We start from the raw sequence: 14,883 nt of genomic DNA on the forward strand, positions 1-14,883 counted from the left end.
TTTTGTATAATGTCTCTTAGAATTCAAGTTCAATCTCACTTTCCCATGGAATAAAAATGTAGCTGTTTTGCACCCTGGAACTTTATTTTTGCTACTTATCGAAAACTTGATTTTTACTTCACTTTGTTGGAGTCCTGTCAACTTCGTAAAAAGAGTAAATTGTAGCAATGGTCCCTGAACTTTACTCAAATTGGAACAATAGTCCGTCAACTAAAAATCCATTACCATTGGTCCCTCAACTTATCAAAATGTATAGCTATAGTCCTTTTCATTAATTTCTTCAAAATTTTGTCAAAATATGTTATGTTGGAATAACCATTTATTTAATTAGGGTCCCTCAACTCATCAAAGTGTGTAATTATGGTCATTTTCGTCAACTACGTAAAAAAATTTGTCAAAACGAGTTATGTTTGAAGGACCATAGCTACAATTGGGATAAAGTTAAGGGACCATTTCTCTAGTTGAATTAAAATTAAGGGACCAAAGGTAATGGATTTTTAGTTAAGAGACCATAGCTGCACGTTTTAATAAGTTGAAGGACCAATGGTAATGGATTTTTAGTTGAAGGACCATTACTCCAATTTGAGTAAAGTTCAGGGACCATAGCTACAATTTACTCTCGTAAAAAATAAGCGGAATGTGCTGATGTGGGATCAGGGTAGTTTAGGAAGTTCATGACGTGGCATCCTGGGAGCACTTTTTACTGCTACATGCCAAAAGGTGGGATCAGTAGGCTAGGGTCTAAATATGGCAAACACTAGAAACAAAGAGAAACCCAGGTCTAATTATGCTTGGCATAATCTTCCACTGTAACCTAACAGAAACTCAGTATAACGAAAGAGGAATTCGACACTTATGTTCGGATTTGGATCCTCTCCTGAGCAGGGTCCGAATCCTTCTGATCCAATAACACGGATCATTGGATTTTGATCCAACGGTTACAAATAGAGGATCCATTTAAAAGTTATAATAATTGTAGTTATTTGATCGAAATCCAACGACCTGTGTTATTGGACCAGAAGAATTCGGACCCTCTGCTCAGGAGAGGATCCAAATCTCTTATGTTCTACAACCCAAAATGCCCTTCTCTCTTTTGCTTTGATCGACCCCATATAATCAAAAAATTTGCTATGTTAAAATTGACATAATCTCATAAAAGTGGAGCAGAACTCGAGTTTCAAGGTGTAAAATGACGATATTTTGTTCTAGAAAAAAAGTAAAATCGAATTTGAGTTCCAAGTTGTATACCAAAAAAGTAAGCCTGTCAATTATTCTTGTTTTGGTGCAACCAACCAACTTTTCACTTGACATATTTGGTAAGCCAATTTAACATGTCCAAATGAGCCTCCTCAGCTCTCTTGACTGCCAATTCATCCTCAGAATTGTACTTTGTTGTCCATCCATGAGCCGCTCCAGGATATATTTTCACAAAGCTATCAAACAGCTGCAAACATTGCATATCATGGAGTGAATTTTAATACAAAAAGCACAATTTGAAAAACCAAACCAGTGTGATTATGATTATACTTAGAGTGAACAAGACCATTGGTTCTTAAACTATGACCGAAATGTAGCTTTTGGTTCTTAAATAAAAAATCTATTGAAATTGGTATATGCATTTCACAAAAAAATGAAGCATTGGTTATTAACGCCAAAGTCTATGAGAATTTTCATCAAAATCAAGGACATACTATTAATGGATAATTGTGATGTTCCCGATTTACTCATTAAAAGGATCTCATATGATTCGATGGAAACTATTAGGAAGTTGACGTCAAAGACCAATGCTCAAAGTTTTGTCAAATTTAGATACCAATTTTACTTGATTTTGAAATTATTAGGGAGTTTACGTCAAAAACCAATGCTCAATGTTTTGTCAAATTTAGATGCCAATTTTAATTGACTTTTAGAGTAGACAAAGCTACGAATTGATCATAATTTTGAGATCCATACTATAAATTTTCTTTATATCTAAGGAAAAAAGATGACATCTTTAAAACAAATAAGTTGAGATTTAATGTGGTGTTTTTTTTTTTTCTCTGAGAGATCACTACCTCAGATTTAGTTGATAAAATATCCCCAAAGTGTTTCATTTGTTCAGCGGGTGAATGCTTGTCAGTCTCAGCTCCCAATATTGCAGTAGGAACCTTAACCTCTGCATAAACATGTCCTTAAACCTTAATCAATCTGTTACAAATAGTTGTGATCAGATTAAACAGCAGGGACACAAAACTTACGATCGATTTCCTCATCTGTTATTCGACCAGGATGCAGTATTACAGCGGCCTGAATCTCATCGGTTCTCCCTAGTTTCACCGCCACATTCCCTGAATCAAATGGTTGCAACGCACATTTTATCAGATTAACCACTTCCTGTTCTCTATCAACAAGTAGTTCATCCGAACGTTGAAAATTTTAACTACCTCCCCAGCAAAAGCCTGCAGCTCCGATGGCGGAAACGCCTTGACTCTTCAGAGCAGCAATCAACGGTTTTGCATCTTCGCATCCTTTCTCCTAAAGCATTCCAAAAGACATATAAGTGATACATAAAATCCTTTCAAGTGTTCTATTTCTGCTTTACTTTCAGAGCAAGAAATGTCTAATTGTAAAATGGTGTGACAATTTAGACTTACCGTGCTATGAATTTTGAACCATATATCTGCATCGAACTGCGGGTTAGCGGGATTAACAGGGTCGCCGTAAAAGAAATCAGGAACTACCACCAAAAATCCAGCTGCAGCAACTTTATCCGCTATTTTCCTTCTCAGGAAAATATATATACACACATGTGAACACTTTCATTTCATGTAATAAGTAATTAAGTAGTTAATAGAAAAATCTACTTCCTAAGAAAAACTTGTATGTACTCGTTTCATGAAACACGTATTTCACATATAAGCAATAGAGCAAATGTGAAAGATCGTTTCATGAAACGGAGTGTTGATAGAGATTTGCCCTATCAAAACATACAAGACATAATTGGTTAATGAAGCAAAAGAAATAATTGGGGAAAAGAATCAATCATACCTCAGATTTAGGTTTTCATAGCCTGCAAAATCATAACACAAACAAACGAACCAACATTGTTACAAACAATATACTTCCATAAATTTCAAAATTGTAGCTTAAAAACAAGTTAATGAAAAAAGGTTGATACCCCAAATATCGGAGATTAGAAGGATTGCAAGCTTGGATTCGGATGGGCCAGCGACGTAGGTCGTAAGGCCCCCAAGTTGTAGGAGAGTCCCAGGTCCGGAGGTTGAGCTCAGTGGCGGCGGGTTGTTGAAGCATTCACTGTTAGCTGCCATTTTTGGGGTTTGGGATGTTATTCGGACTAGTGTTTCCAGACAGTGCGCAGCAGAAAGTTGACTATGTATCAACTGGGATTTTTTTTTTTAATTTTTTTTTTGTGTTGGGGGGGGGGGGGGAGGGGGAAGAGGACCATCACATCACATGTTGCTATATAAATTGTGAGATATGTGTGTTAAAATGTTAATAACTTGAAAAATAAAATTTCCCGCGTAAGGGGGGGGGGCCAAGTGACAAACGTCACTTCCTATGTCACAGAAATGAGAGATTTTTCAATATGACCGTCACAGGATGGTACATCACGTGTTGCTATATAAATGGTGAGATATGTGTGTTAAAAAGTTAATAACTTAAAAAATAAAATTTCCCACCTGGGGGGTGGGAGGTGACAAACGTCAGCTCCTATGTCACAGAAATGAGAGATTTTTCAATGTGATCGTCATAAAATGGTACATCACGTGTTGCTATATAAATGATGAGATATATGTGTTAAAAAGTTAATAACTTAAAAAATAAAATTTCTCACAACTTACATAAGAACACGTAATGTATCACTTGTATTCCCGTCACAATTAAAATTTTCTCCACATAAAGATCCTTTGCTACTTTCTAAAATTATTAAAAAATGGCGGCTTGGCCTATGAAAGAGAATCAAATATTTTCATATGACAGTGTACTTATAGTATCACTATTAATCAGAAAAGAAAAATAATATTCTGACGCAGACGAAAAATGATTCCAGCATACTTTATTTTTTCCTTCAATTATTCAACACGCTCTATTTAATTCCCTTTTTTTATTTATCAATCCTAGTGGGTGGCTAAAAAATGAAATAAGCTTGTGCATGAAGACAAAAGCAGTTGATGAAAATCGCTATCCTAAAAAGTTTGAGTGTAAGTTTCCATGAATTGGAGTCAAATGTCATAGTGACGTTATTATTAATGTTGAACACTTTTAGGCTCACATGACAGCATATGCCGGAAAGAAGTCATGAAAAAGCTCAAGGGAGAATTGAGAAGCCCAAGGCCCAAGAGGTTTAGAAGAGAATATTCCAGAGCAAAAAGTCAACCGCTATGAGCTCATCCTGACTAGGATATATGAAGAGCTTTTCAACTGTCAGGGGCATGTGGGCAGGTTGACAGCTTTATAGCATAAGTTTCTAGGAACAAGTCTACCCAAATGTTAATTAGGGCATGTGGCGGCCCATAGTCAAAGACCTAGGATGAAACATAAAGGTGTTTGGGACGGCGCTTAGAAAGATGAGGTTGGATAACCCAAGGCCGAGCGTCCTGCTCGGCCCGCATCACTCAGAAAAGGCACGTCATCTCGACTGGACACATGTTACTTCACTGCCGAATATCTAGTTGATAGGTAAAAATATGTCAGTATGCTAGTCTACATAAGTGGCACATTAAATGCCAACTTGGTAAAACTCAAGACTGAGGGTGAGGTCCTATATAAAAGGATGAAACCTCCTATATTGGGGTGGGACGACTAAAAGGAGGGAGAGTTCATGTATTAGCAGAGCGTAATTTTTAGTCTTAAAATCAATATAACTCGAGCAGCACAATGGATGCAATGTAACTTTGAGTGGTGAACTACTTAAATCTTTGATTTTTTTAAACTTGTATATTTTGAACACTAAAAGCTGCAAAAGAAAAGTTCCACCAAAATTTTAAGAACATTTTATCAAAACGGTGTTTTTTTAAAGCACATCAATTCGAAAACTGTCTCTTAGTTTTTTATTTTTTTTATTTTTTTGTCTGTAAACTAAAGACCTGTAATTACTAAATAATTTCTTAATTTATTTACTTTATTATAAATAAATATTGAATTTCTCAAAAAAAAAAACTGATTTTTTTTAAAATTAAAAAAATAAAAAACTCTCTCCTCACCGTAATGTAGATATTATTGTATGTATTAAAAAAAAAAAAACTAAGAATTCAATAGTGTCACTTTGAACTTACACAAATGTAACAATTAGAACTTTTTCGAAATACCTCCATTTTGAGTCCAAAATTCATACGAAAATCAACCGTATCCAAACATCTTGAAGTGAGACAACGGTTTATTTTTTGTGGTTTCATTCAGACAAAAATAAAATAAAATAAAAAAACGGGGCAAAGTTGGGTCGTTTTTTAGGGAGCCCAGTTCTCATAAAGCAAAAGCCCGTGGCCCAACCCGTGTTCCAATACGTCGCCGTTTTACACAATTTCCGTGCCAGTCACAGTTGGAATCCAAATATGTTACCGTGCACGAAAACAAACAAAAATAAATTACATAAAAAAATAAAAATCTATCTGCGACCGGCCTTTTCTGATGCGCTATCCCATCAAAATCCAACCACGTCACTGATTTTTTTCATCCGCAGGGTTTTTGTAGGGTTTCTCTCCAACCCCCAACAAAACCCAGTAACTGCAAAAAAATGGGTTCTCTGGAAAATGGGACGGAGAGGGGAAATGGAGAAGAACAAGTAACAGAGCAGGAGGAGGAGCCGATATTAATGGAGCAGACGCAGAGGTTTTGTATGTTTCCTGTTCGTTACAAGCAGGTGTGGGAGATGTACAAGAAGGCCGAGGCCAGTTTCTGGACTGGTAACTTGTTCATGTTTCCTGTTCGATTCTCGTGTTTCTTGTGAATTTTTGGTGTTTTTTCTTGCTTATGTGAATGTGTTCTGAAGTGGGTTTCTGTTACTTTCTTAAATTTCATTAATTTCGTGGAATTTGTACTGTGAAAGCTTGGTTCTTTCATATTTATAATCTAGAATTTGGGCTTTTATTTGTTATTTTATCTGTGTAATATTAGTGTTTTTCACTCTGTTTATATTGGAATTTAAAGAGATATGAAGTGGGAGTTTAATGCTTTTGTTTTGGTTTCAAAATTCGGTTTTTGGACTGAAAACTTGTTCAAATTTCCCTCCTTGTAATAAATAACAAAGATTCTCATGTTTCATGCGACTTTGGTTTTTTTTTTTTTTTTTTTTTTTTTTGGAAATTGCTTATCTGTATGTGTTTTGAAGTGGGGTGTCTCTTTATTTTCCAAAATTTCATACAATTTTGTATTTGTATCTGTACGATGTTAGTGTTTTTAATTTGGCTTTGTATTTGTAAATGAAATTTGAGATGGGATTTTCTAATACTTTTGGTTTGGTTGCAACGTTTTGGCAGTTGTTTGACTTATTGCTTGGATATGGTTAATGTGGGTGTCCTTTTCCTTTACTGGGTCCGTACATTAGTTTACGATTGTACTTATGGGGTCTGCTTTGTTTCTCTGAAGGGGAACATATTTGGGATTTTCTTGTGCGATAGGAAATAAATTATTTATTTATCTTTCTTCTCTTTCTCTTAGTTCATTATACATTGGTTGTTTATGGAGTCATACATAAACAAGATTGTAAAGACTTATGGAAATCCAACAAAATGGGAACATGTTCGAGCATAAACTCTTTGGGGGGGGGGGGGGGGGGGCTGCGAATTTCAACTGCAATGTATAAGTAGGTAGTATTGCCTGTGATTTACTTGGCTTGTTGTATTTGTGGTAAATAGCACTGGTATGTAAGAACCCTGCGTTTAGAATCTCGAACATATGATCCTTTCGCCTTGCGCTAGGCAGATCTAGTCTTTGGCAGCTGTGGTTAAATTATTGCTTAGAATGTCTGCATAAGGTCTGCATTTCAGTCACTTGATGCCTTACGTTACACTGTTGAGTAGTTTTGTTTTTTCCACACAGTACTTGCTAATGACATGTTAATTGGCTTACAGCTGAGGAGGTTGACCTCTCCCAGGATGTACAACAGTGGGATGCTTTGTCCGACTCTGAAAGACACTTTATAAGCCATGTCCTTGCATTTTTTGCTGCATCTGATGGGATAGTTTTGGAGAATTTGGCTGCAAGATTCTTAACTGATGTTCAAATTCCTGAGGTGATTTCTTTTTATGGTCTGTTCTTTATGGATAAGAGTGTTTCACGTCTCCCCCAATTTCATCCCATAATTTTTGAACTGTTGATGGTTTTCCAATTAATTAGACAAATATTACATTTTGTTTCCTCCTAGTTGACTTACTAACATCAAGGCTTCTCATCCTTCACAGGCTCGGGCATTCTATGGATTTCAACTTGCAATGGAGAATATACATTCAGGTAGAATTTTAAACATAGTTGCCTTGGTTCTTCTATTTGTAATGTATGTGGCCACCTGTCTAAGGAGATTTCGTTTTGTTTATTTTTTAAATACTGTCTACCATCAGAGATGTACAGCTTGCTTTTGGAGACATACATCAAGGATTCCACGGAGAAGCACAGATTGTTCAATGCAATTGAAAGCATTCCTTGTGTGTCTAGGAAGGCTAAGTGGGCTTTGGATTGGATACACAGGTATAAGCAGAGATGACACATCTTTGGGTTTGAAGTGCTTTATAATTTCCAGTGTTGGAGATATTATTTTTGTATAGTTGGAGTTGTTTGTGAATGATGTATGTGATCGTGTACAGTAAAACTCTGGTACTTGACGTGTTTACCTAGAAGGTCCTTTCAAAAATCAAATGTTAAGATTTTGTTGAGTAGAGAATGGATTGTATTTGTCCTGATACGTGTAGGATGGCCATTTATAGCAAACTCCGGAATATGACATGTGCACCAATTTGAACTTCCTTGTGTGTGATATCATATGTGGCTACTGTTGGTATATACATAATTTAACCGTGTATTATTTAGTTTCTAACAAAACGAAGAGCTTCCTCTGTACTTTCTGTTGTATGATATGTTGATATCACAAGATTTAAACTGAGTACCATCTGCTGCACTCTGCTAATTTAGAAGTGTCTTTCTGTACCCTGTCTGTTTGTTATCATCAAACTTCATGTGTAGTTTGTACATGATCTTTGTTTGATTAGATGCAAGGCAGATGTTCCTTAAACCAATTGCTTGTTCTGCATGATGTGCAGTTCCAATTCATTTGCGGAGAGACTTGTTGCTTTTGCATGTGTTGAAGGAATCTTCTTCTCGGGAAGGTAATTTGGGCTTGCATTATATATGCTCAAGTTTATATGTTTAATACTTTTCGTTATAAGGCTTGTATGATCTTTTCTTTTGTTTTCGTCACCCTTTTCTCTCTTGTTTTTTACTTTATTGTTCATTCTCAGCTTCTGTGCCATATTCTGGCTTAAAAAGAGGGGACTAATGCCCGGGTTGACATTCTCAAACGAGCTTATATCTAGAGATGAGGGTCTTCACTGTGATTTTGCTTGCCTTTTGTACGGGTAATATCTATTTTCTTTCTGGTTCCCAATATTGAGCTTCATGCTTTGCTAGGCACATGATAATAGTTATTCGGTGTGGTTCCTCATTCTTAGAACCCAATGGTTTATTATTTTTAGTCCTCGCAGAATCCGGGAATTGGAGAAACTTGGGCAAAAATGAGAGATTTTAAAATTATTTTCTTTTCCTCAGTATGTGAATGACGGAAACTTATTTGTTTTGTTCTTGTAGTTTGTTGCGGAAGCAACTAAATTGGGAAAAAGTTCATGGAATTATACATGAAGCTGTTGAGATTGAGACTGAATTTGTTTGTGAGGCCCTCCCATGCGCATTGATTGGCATGAACTCAGATCTTATGAGCCAGTACATAAAATTTGTTGCTGATCGACTCTTGGTATCTCTCTGATGATTTGTTCCTCTTGTTTTTTTTCTTTGATTCCCAGGGGATAGGGGAGTTGTGTTTAATATCTATAACTCTTATCGGCATTAGTATCAACATTAAATGTAGAATGTTTTCTTTGTTCCAGGTTGCATTAGGGTGCCAGAGGAAGTACAATGTGGACAATCCTTTTGACTGGATGGAGTTTATTTCTTTGCAGTGAGTATTTCTGAGAATGTGGTTTTGCCTGCTTTAGTCGATTCTTGAAACTGGTTGACGGATAATGATCTTGACCTCATTTGCTTGATTCTGCAGAGGAAAGACGAACTTTTTCGAGAGAAGGGTTGGTGACTATCAAAAAGCATCTGTTATGTCGGGCCTCCAAGATGGTGGCAGAAATTTCATCTTCAAGCTGGACGCCGACTTCTAGTTCATCAAATTTGTTGCAACCTGCAGCTTCCTCCAGCATTGAACTGAGTACCTGGAACTGGAACTAATTTTCTTTTACTATTCTTTGCGGTAGCAATTTGTACATTGTATTTCTAGGTAGTCATAGTCGCCTACGCCATGCGTGATTATATGTACCAACGAGAAGTGCTATCTTCAGTCGCCCATGCATGGGTAGGTGATTTCTGACCATTGACGCATGCACTTTCCAAGGTGGGATTGCATACATCCAACGGCAGAAACCAGTCACAAGCTGACGTGCGACTGATCCTAGTATTTCCCATATAGTTTCAAGTCTGCTGTTATTCATTCTATGTTAACCTTGGTGGTTGTCCTTATCAATGAAGAATTTTGTATCTATAAATATATTTTTTATTTTATTTTATTTTTGTTATCATAATTTGGAGTGTGCATTATATCAATATATCATCGTGTGTTTGCTTTCATTGGTGCTGCGATTATTAGCTTCCTGTGCACCCTTTTGCCAATTTTTCATGAATCATGCCTCTACTTGTCTCTCAGTCTCTGCGTATACCAACCATTTCGCCAATTTAGTTTAAGATTTTGTGCGGGACAATAGCAGACGTGCACGTGAGTGACTTTTAGCTGTTGATGCAGTTTGTATTTTTTTTTAAGCTTTGTGATGTTGACTGATGAAGTCACGCTCCCTTTAATTTAAAGGCAAGCAATCAACTAATATCCAAAAGCATATTTCCTCATTAGGGGCTTTTCGTGGGGATGTTGATTATTAGCTACCTAAACAACAAAGATAATAGTGCTCCCAATTAGTCCTTTTGGAGCCATCTCCATGTCACGACTTGCCCTTCATGGAGAATACCTGCCTATATGGTCTCACTCGTCGTGGGATGTATGAGATAGAAAAAGTAAAAATATGAGGGTAGCATTCCTTCTCTCTATCCCATCGGATGATTTGGTTGTTCATGTGATCTTATTTCTTTGTCTTCCATATCACGGGAGATTTTTTTTCTATTTCTCACATTGCTTGACCAAGTCAAATGTCACGGAAATTAAACAAATTGAGACAATGAGATATATGATTGAATGTACACCGAAGACTCTCCACACGACAAGAGAAAAACTTGAATAAAGGTGTTGATAATGTGATTCGTAGAACAACTTGCCCAAAATTATAAGATCCTCAATACTTTAGTCATAAATCGTAAATCCCCTCAAATTTTGTCACTCGATTTGAAAGCCATCATTATCATGCAATCTTCTTATACTTATCATCATATGACGTTTCAATTTAATAATATAATATCATATAAATAAAAATCTACACATAATATTATATTATTGAATAAAAAAGTACAATAACAATAAATTCATTTCATGTAAGAGCAACTCCACCCTTAGAGCCCTCCTCCCAGGCAATCGACTATTCAATCCACCATGTGAACAGTAACTGCCTTAATGAACAGTAACTGTCTTTTGCATCTCCACCGTGCACTTGAATAGCCCTGGCAATAGGTAATAAAATATTATTAATTTTTTTTTTTACAAAATAATACTAAATAAATTTATTTGTAATTTCTGATAAGATATTTTAAATCGTTCTCGTTGCGCCACGTGTCATTTACCCAAAACGACTATTATTAGTCATAGATTTAGATATGATTTCTATCCAATGTCATCGTGCCACATGTCGTTATCTTTTCAGAATCTTTGAGGATAGATTTCGATCAGATTTTAAATCGTTCTCTTTGCGCCACGTGTCATTATAAAAAAAGATAATTATTGGTGATGGATTTTGATAAGATTTTTATCCAATGTCGTCGTGCAACGTGTCGTTATCTTTTCAGAATCTTTTAGGACATATTTCGATCAGATTTTTAACAAATGACGGCATGCCACGTGGCACTATCTACAATCTAATCATTTCAGAATCCTCCATATAATCCATCATCCATCCTTTTAAATCTCACACCAATTTTCTCAATATCTCTATCATTATTCATAGTTTCTGCTTCCTTCTTCACCAAATCAAAATCTGTATCATTATTCATAGTTTCTACTTACAATGTCTTTTTCTTCAAGCATGATGTGGGAAATCGATCAAGAAGAGGAAGATTGTCTACTTACAATGTCTTCTTCTTCAAGCATGTCGTCTTCTTCTTTATGTTGTTTCGGTATCCTCCAAGCTCGCTAGGCGATCGTCAGGGGTGCTGCCAGATTGTTTGATGTAGAGTCGCTTCGATCCATTATGATGACGTGCATCATTCTTCACAACATGATTGTGGAAGATGAGTACGATTATGAAGTTGTTGATGAATATGAGCCAGACACGATGAACAATTCAAGAACACGTATATATTGTGCTCATGACGCCACCGATGAGCCCGTGCAACATGAGCCATTAGAAAGGGATGGACGTTACAATGAAAGGGTCATTCAATGATATACTGCATTTCAAAGGCCAGACATGCACAATGCCCAGCAAAATGACTTGATAGAGCACCAGTGAGCATTGAAATAAGCTGAAGATAATTAAGTTCATTTAGTGTGTTTTTTATTATTTGGTATGTTTATGTAATTTTATTTGGTGTGTTTTATTTTAGTTCATTTAGTGAGTTTTTTATTATTTGGTGTGTTTATGTAATTTTATTTGGTGTGTTTTATTTTAGTTCATTTCGTGAGTTTTTTATTTGGTGTGTTTATGTCATTTGAATAAAGACTCTCTTATAGTATAAATATATTACCATATTAAATAAATTTACTCTCACTTTAAATAAAGTACTAAATTCAATAAATTGGAAACAACATAAAATACTCAATTCAATAAATAATAAATTACAACCCAAGGTGATTGGAAAACTATGGGCTCCGATTACAAAAAGTACTATATTCATCATCACTTAACCAATTTGTGGTGCTATGACAATCTCATCTTGCTCTCGCTTCTCTTGCACGCCTTCTACACACCACATCCTCTTTCTCCGACTTCAAAAAATATTTAGAATTTGGAGACTTCCCTTATAAAGGCGTGTTCATAATCTCACGATCTCGTTGAGTCATTCTTTCTTCTCTAACCAGTTCCCTTTCTTGCCTAAGTAGCTCTCTTTCTCTTTGATTAGCTTGAAATTCTCTCTTAACAATTGCAGCTTTTGCTTCCTCTCTAGCCTTATCAGCCTCAAATTTCGCCATTTCCCACGTCAAAGTCAATTCACTATGGCAAGTAAGTTCTTCCATATAATTTGCATAATCATGGTTGGAAGCACTTATTTTTCTCTTTGAAGCCTTCTTATCTTGAGGCCTAATTAGATAACGGGTCAAACCCAACGCTTGTTCAGGGATAGGCGTTACGGGTACTTCTTCTGCATCATCTTCATGCGAGCCATTATCAGGTGTATAGTATAGCGGGGTGCTGTTTATGACAACTTCTGGACCGACATGCACAACTCTGAATTTAGGACAATCTTTGACAATATTCCAAGATTCCCACCGGTTGAATGATTTATTTTTGGTTTTGGCACCATACCAAGCTTGTGCTTGAATTAGCTACACAATGGGGGAGAAGAAATAATTATAATCAAACTAGGTAACAAATAAATAATACAAACAAATAATTATAATTATAATTAAAGTAGGTAACAAATAAATAATACAAACAAATAATTATAATTAAAGTAGGTAACAAATAAATGATACAAACAAATAATTATAATGTAAATTTGGGTATAGTACAAACAAACAAATAATATATTGTTATCTGATCCGTGTAATTTTCCTCACTTCGAAGATTACTACTAGCTTGTGCCAAGGCGTCTCTCCAAATAGTAAACGATTGGCTAAGTAATTTCCAACAACTAGACATCGATTCTTTGGTTCTACTCCCACCCATTTTCTTAAGATAATTGGTATGAATAAAACTCCACATTTCTCGCAACTGCATCTCATTACCCGTACGCGAACTATGAGTAACTTCAACCCAGCCAGTACACAATGCAACATCTTCAAGAGACGTCCAATTCGTACTTGCATCAGTAGTCATTTTGTTGAAAAAAATTGGATTGAAACTTTGAGAGAAAGATAGGAATGTGATTGAAAGTAGTTGAGAACATATGAAATTGTGGTGTAAGGTAGATGATAATGAGAGGGTATTTATAGAAAAGTAAAAACATTTTTTTTTTAATTTTCAGTTTTTTTTTTATTTTTTACAATTTTTTAATTTTTGTATTCAAATAATTAATCTCTGCCGTTAGATTTAAAAAAATTAAATTCCAACACTCCAGATTGTGCCATGTGTCACAACGGTAACTTTTTTTAATTTTAAAACTATTTTTTCTTTTTTTTTTAATTTATAAAATAGATTAATATCAACCGTTGATCTCAGATCGAACGGTTGATATTAAATAAGTTTTTTATTTATTTTTATTACCGTTTCAAATCGGACGGCTCATATTAAAGAGCCGTTGAGATCGAACGGACCGTGGGAAGTCACATGGCTTCCCAACGGTCACCTGCATTTCCTGGTGTGCGGGCCCTGTGCCCTGTAAACTTGTCGGCTGATGCGCCCCCACTCACGAGTGAAGGGCACGCGCCTAACACAAAAAAAATAAAAAAAGCACCGACGCCAGGCCTGGCGTCAGGCTAACGTCACACACACCTCGGGCTGCAAGGCTGGCAATTCTCCACGAGCCTCCCACCTTCACTCGGACTGCCCAATGCTGGAGGCCTATCCACCGGCCCTCGAGCTCCCACCTTCACTCGGGCTGCCAATGCTGGAGGCCTATCCACCGGCCCTCGGGCCCTTTCCCTTCGCCTGTCCCCAGAGCAGGTAAAATGTCTATATTTGTGCGTCTGAATTTGGTGTCAGCTTGACGTGACCATGGGCACTAAGATTGGGTACCAAAGCTCCACTACCTTTTCCTCCCTTTCATATTATTTTATACCATTACCCGAATTTCCTAGAATTATTTGGTACCCCATCAATTTAGTGAGAAGGTGAAAGTGATGGTTTTTTTTAATTTTAAGGTTTCATTCTTTTGCTGGCCTTGGCCGCATTCTTTTTGGTGGTAACTGGCAACCATCTTTTGAGAGAGAGAGAGAGAGGAGCACAAGTGTATAAATGTGTATGGTCTTTCAAAAAGATGACAACAATGCTTCCTAATTAAAGTTAATTAAGACTTAAGAATCGGATTCATGTGAGCTTATCTATATAAAAAAAATGAATAACATATTATGCATTGATTCATGGCCGGCCTTGAGAATTTGAAAGCGAGCCTTTAAATTGGGGTTTTAGAGTTCTTTGATTTTCGACTCTTTATATGTTATGTATAAAAAAAGAGTTCGCTAAATGCATTAAAAAGTCTATTTCTACATCAAATGTTATTAACAATTAATATCAAAAGAAAAAAATATAACAAACATTACTTAAATATTACATGTCTCGTGTTTTAGATGCATATGTACTAATTAAGTTTACATAATCTGTCTTGTGACAAAGTTGATGCAAGATAAGATTTGATCAA

At 36.0% G+C, this 14,883-nt stretch overlaps 2 protein-coding genes across 2 annotated transcripts; one reads left to right on the forward strand and one right to left on the reverse strand.

Moving 5' to 3' along the window:
* Positions 1–1,133: 1,133 nt before the first annotated feature.
* LOC126597194 (endo-1,3;1,4-beta-D-glucanase-like) lies at positions 1,134–3,385 on the reverse strand. The gene is made up of 7 exons (XM_050263962.1): positions 3,158–3,385; positions 3,028–3,049; positions 2,634–2,760; positions 2,424–2,514; positions 2,238–2,327; positions 2,055–2,155; positions 1,134–1,444 (listed from the first exon to the last, which is right to left on the reverse strand). Exons 1-7 carry the CDS (start codon positions 3,306–3,308, stop codon positions 1,301–1,303), a joined length of 726 nt encoding a protein of 241 aa, XP_050119919.1. The 5' UTR covers positions 3,309–3,385; the 3' UTR covers positions 1,134–1,300.
* A 2,227-nt stretch (positions 3,386–5,612) lies between these two features.
* On the forward strand, positions 5,613–9,791 carry LOC126597766 (ribonucleoside-diphosphate reductase small chain A-like). Its single transcript, XM_050264598.1, has 9 exons — positions 5,613–5,903; positions 7,071–7,231; positions 7,401–7,449; positions 7,557–7,683; positions 8,253–8,318; positions 8,451–8,567; positions 8,797–8,959; positions 9,093–9,163; positions 9,260–9,791. Exons 1-9 carry the CDS (start codon positions 5,735–5,737, stop codon positions 9,372–9,374), a joined length of 1,038 nt encoding a protein of 345 aa, XP_050120555.1. The 5' UTR covers positions 5,613–5,734; the 3' UTR covers positions 9,375–9,791.
* Positions 9,792–14,883: the final 5,092 nt, after the last annotated feature.

Source organism: Malus sylvestris, chromosome 13, assembly GCF_916048215.2.
Source record: "Malus sylvestris chromosome 13, drMalSylv7.2, whole genome shotgun sequence".
Lineage (NCBI taxonomy): Eukaryota > Viridiplantae > Streptophyta > Magnoliopsida > Rosales > Rosaceae > Malus > Malus sylvestris.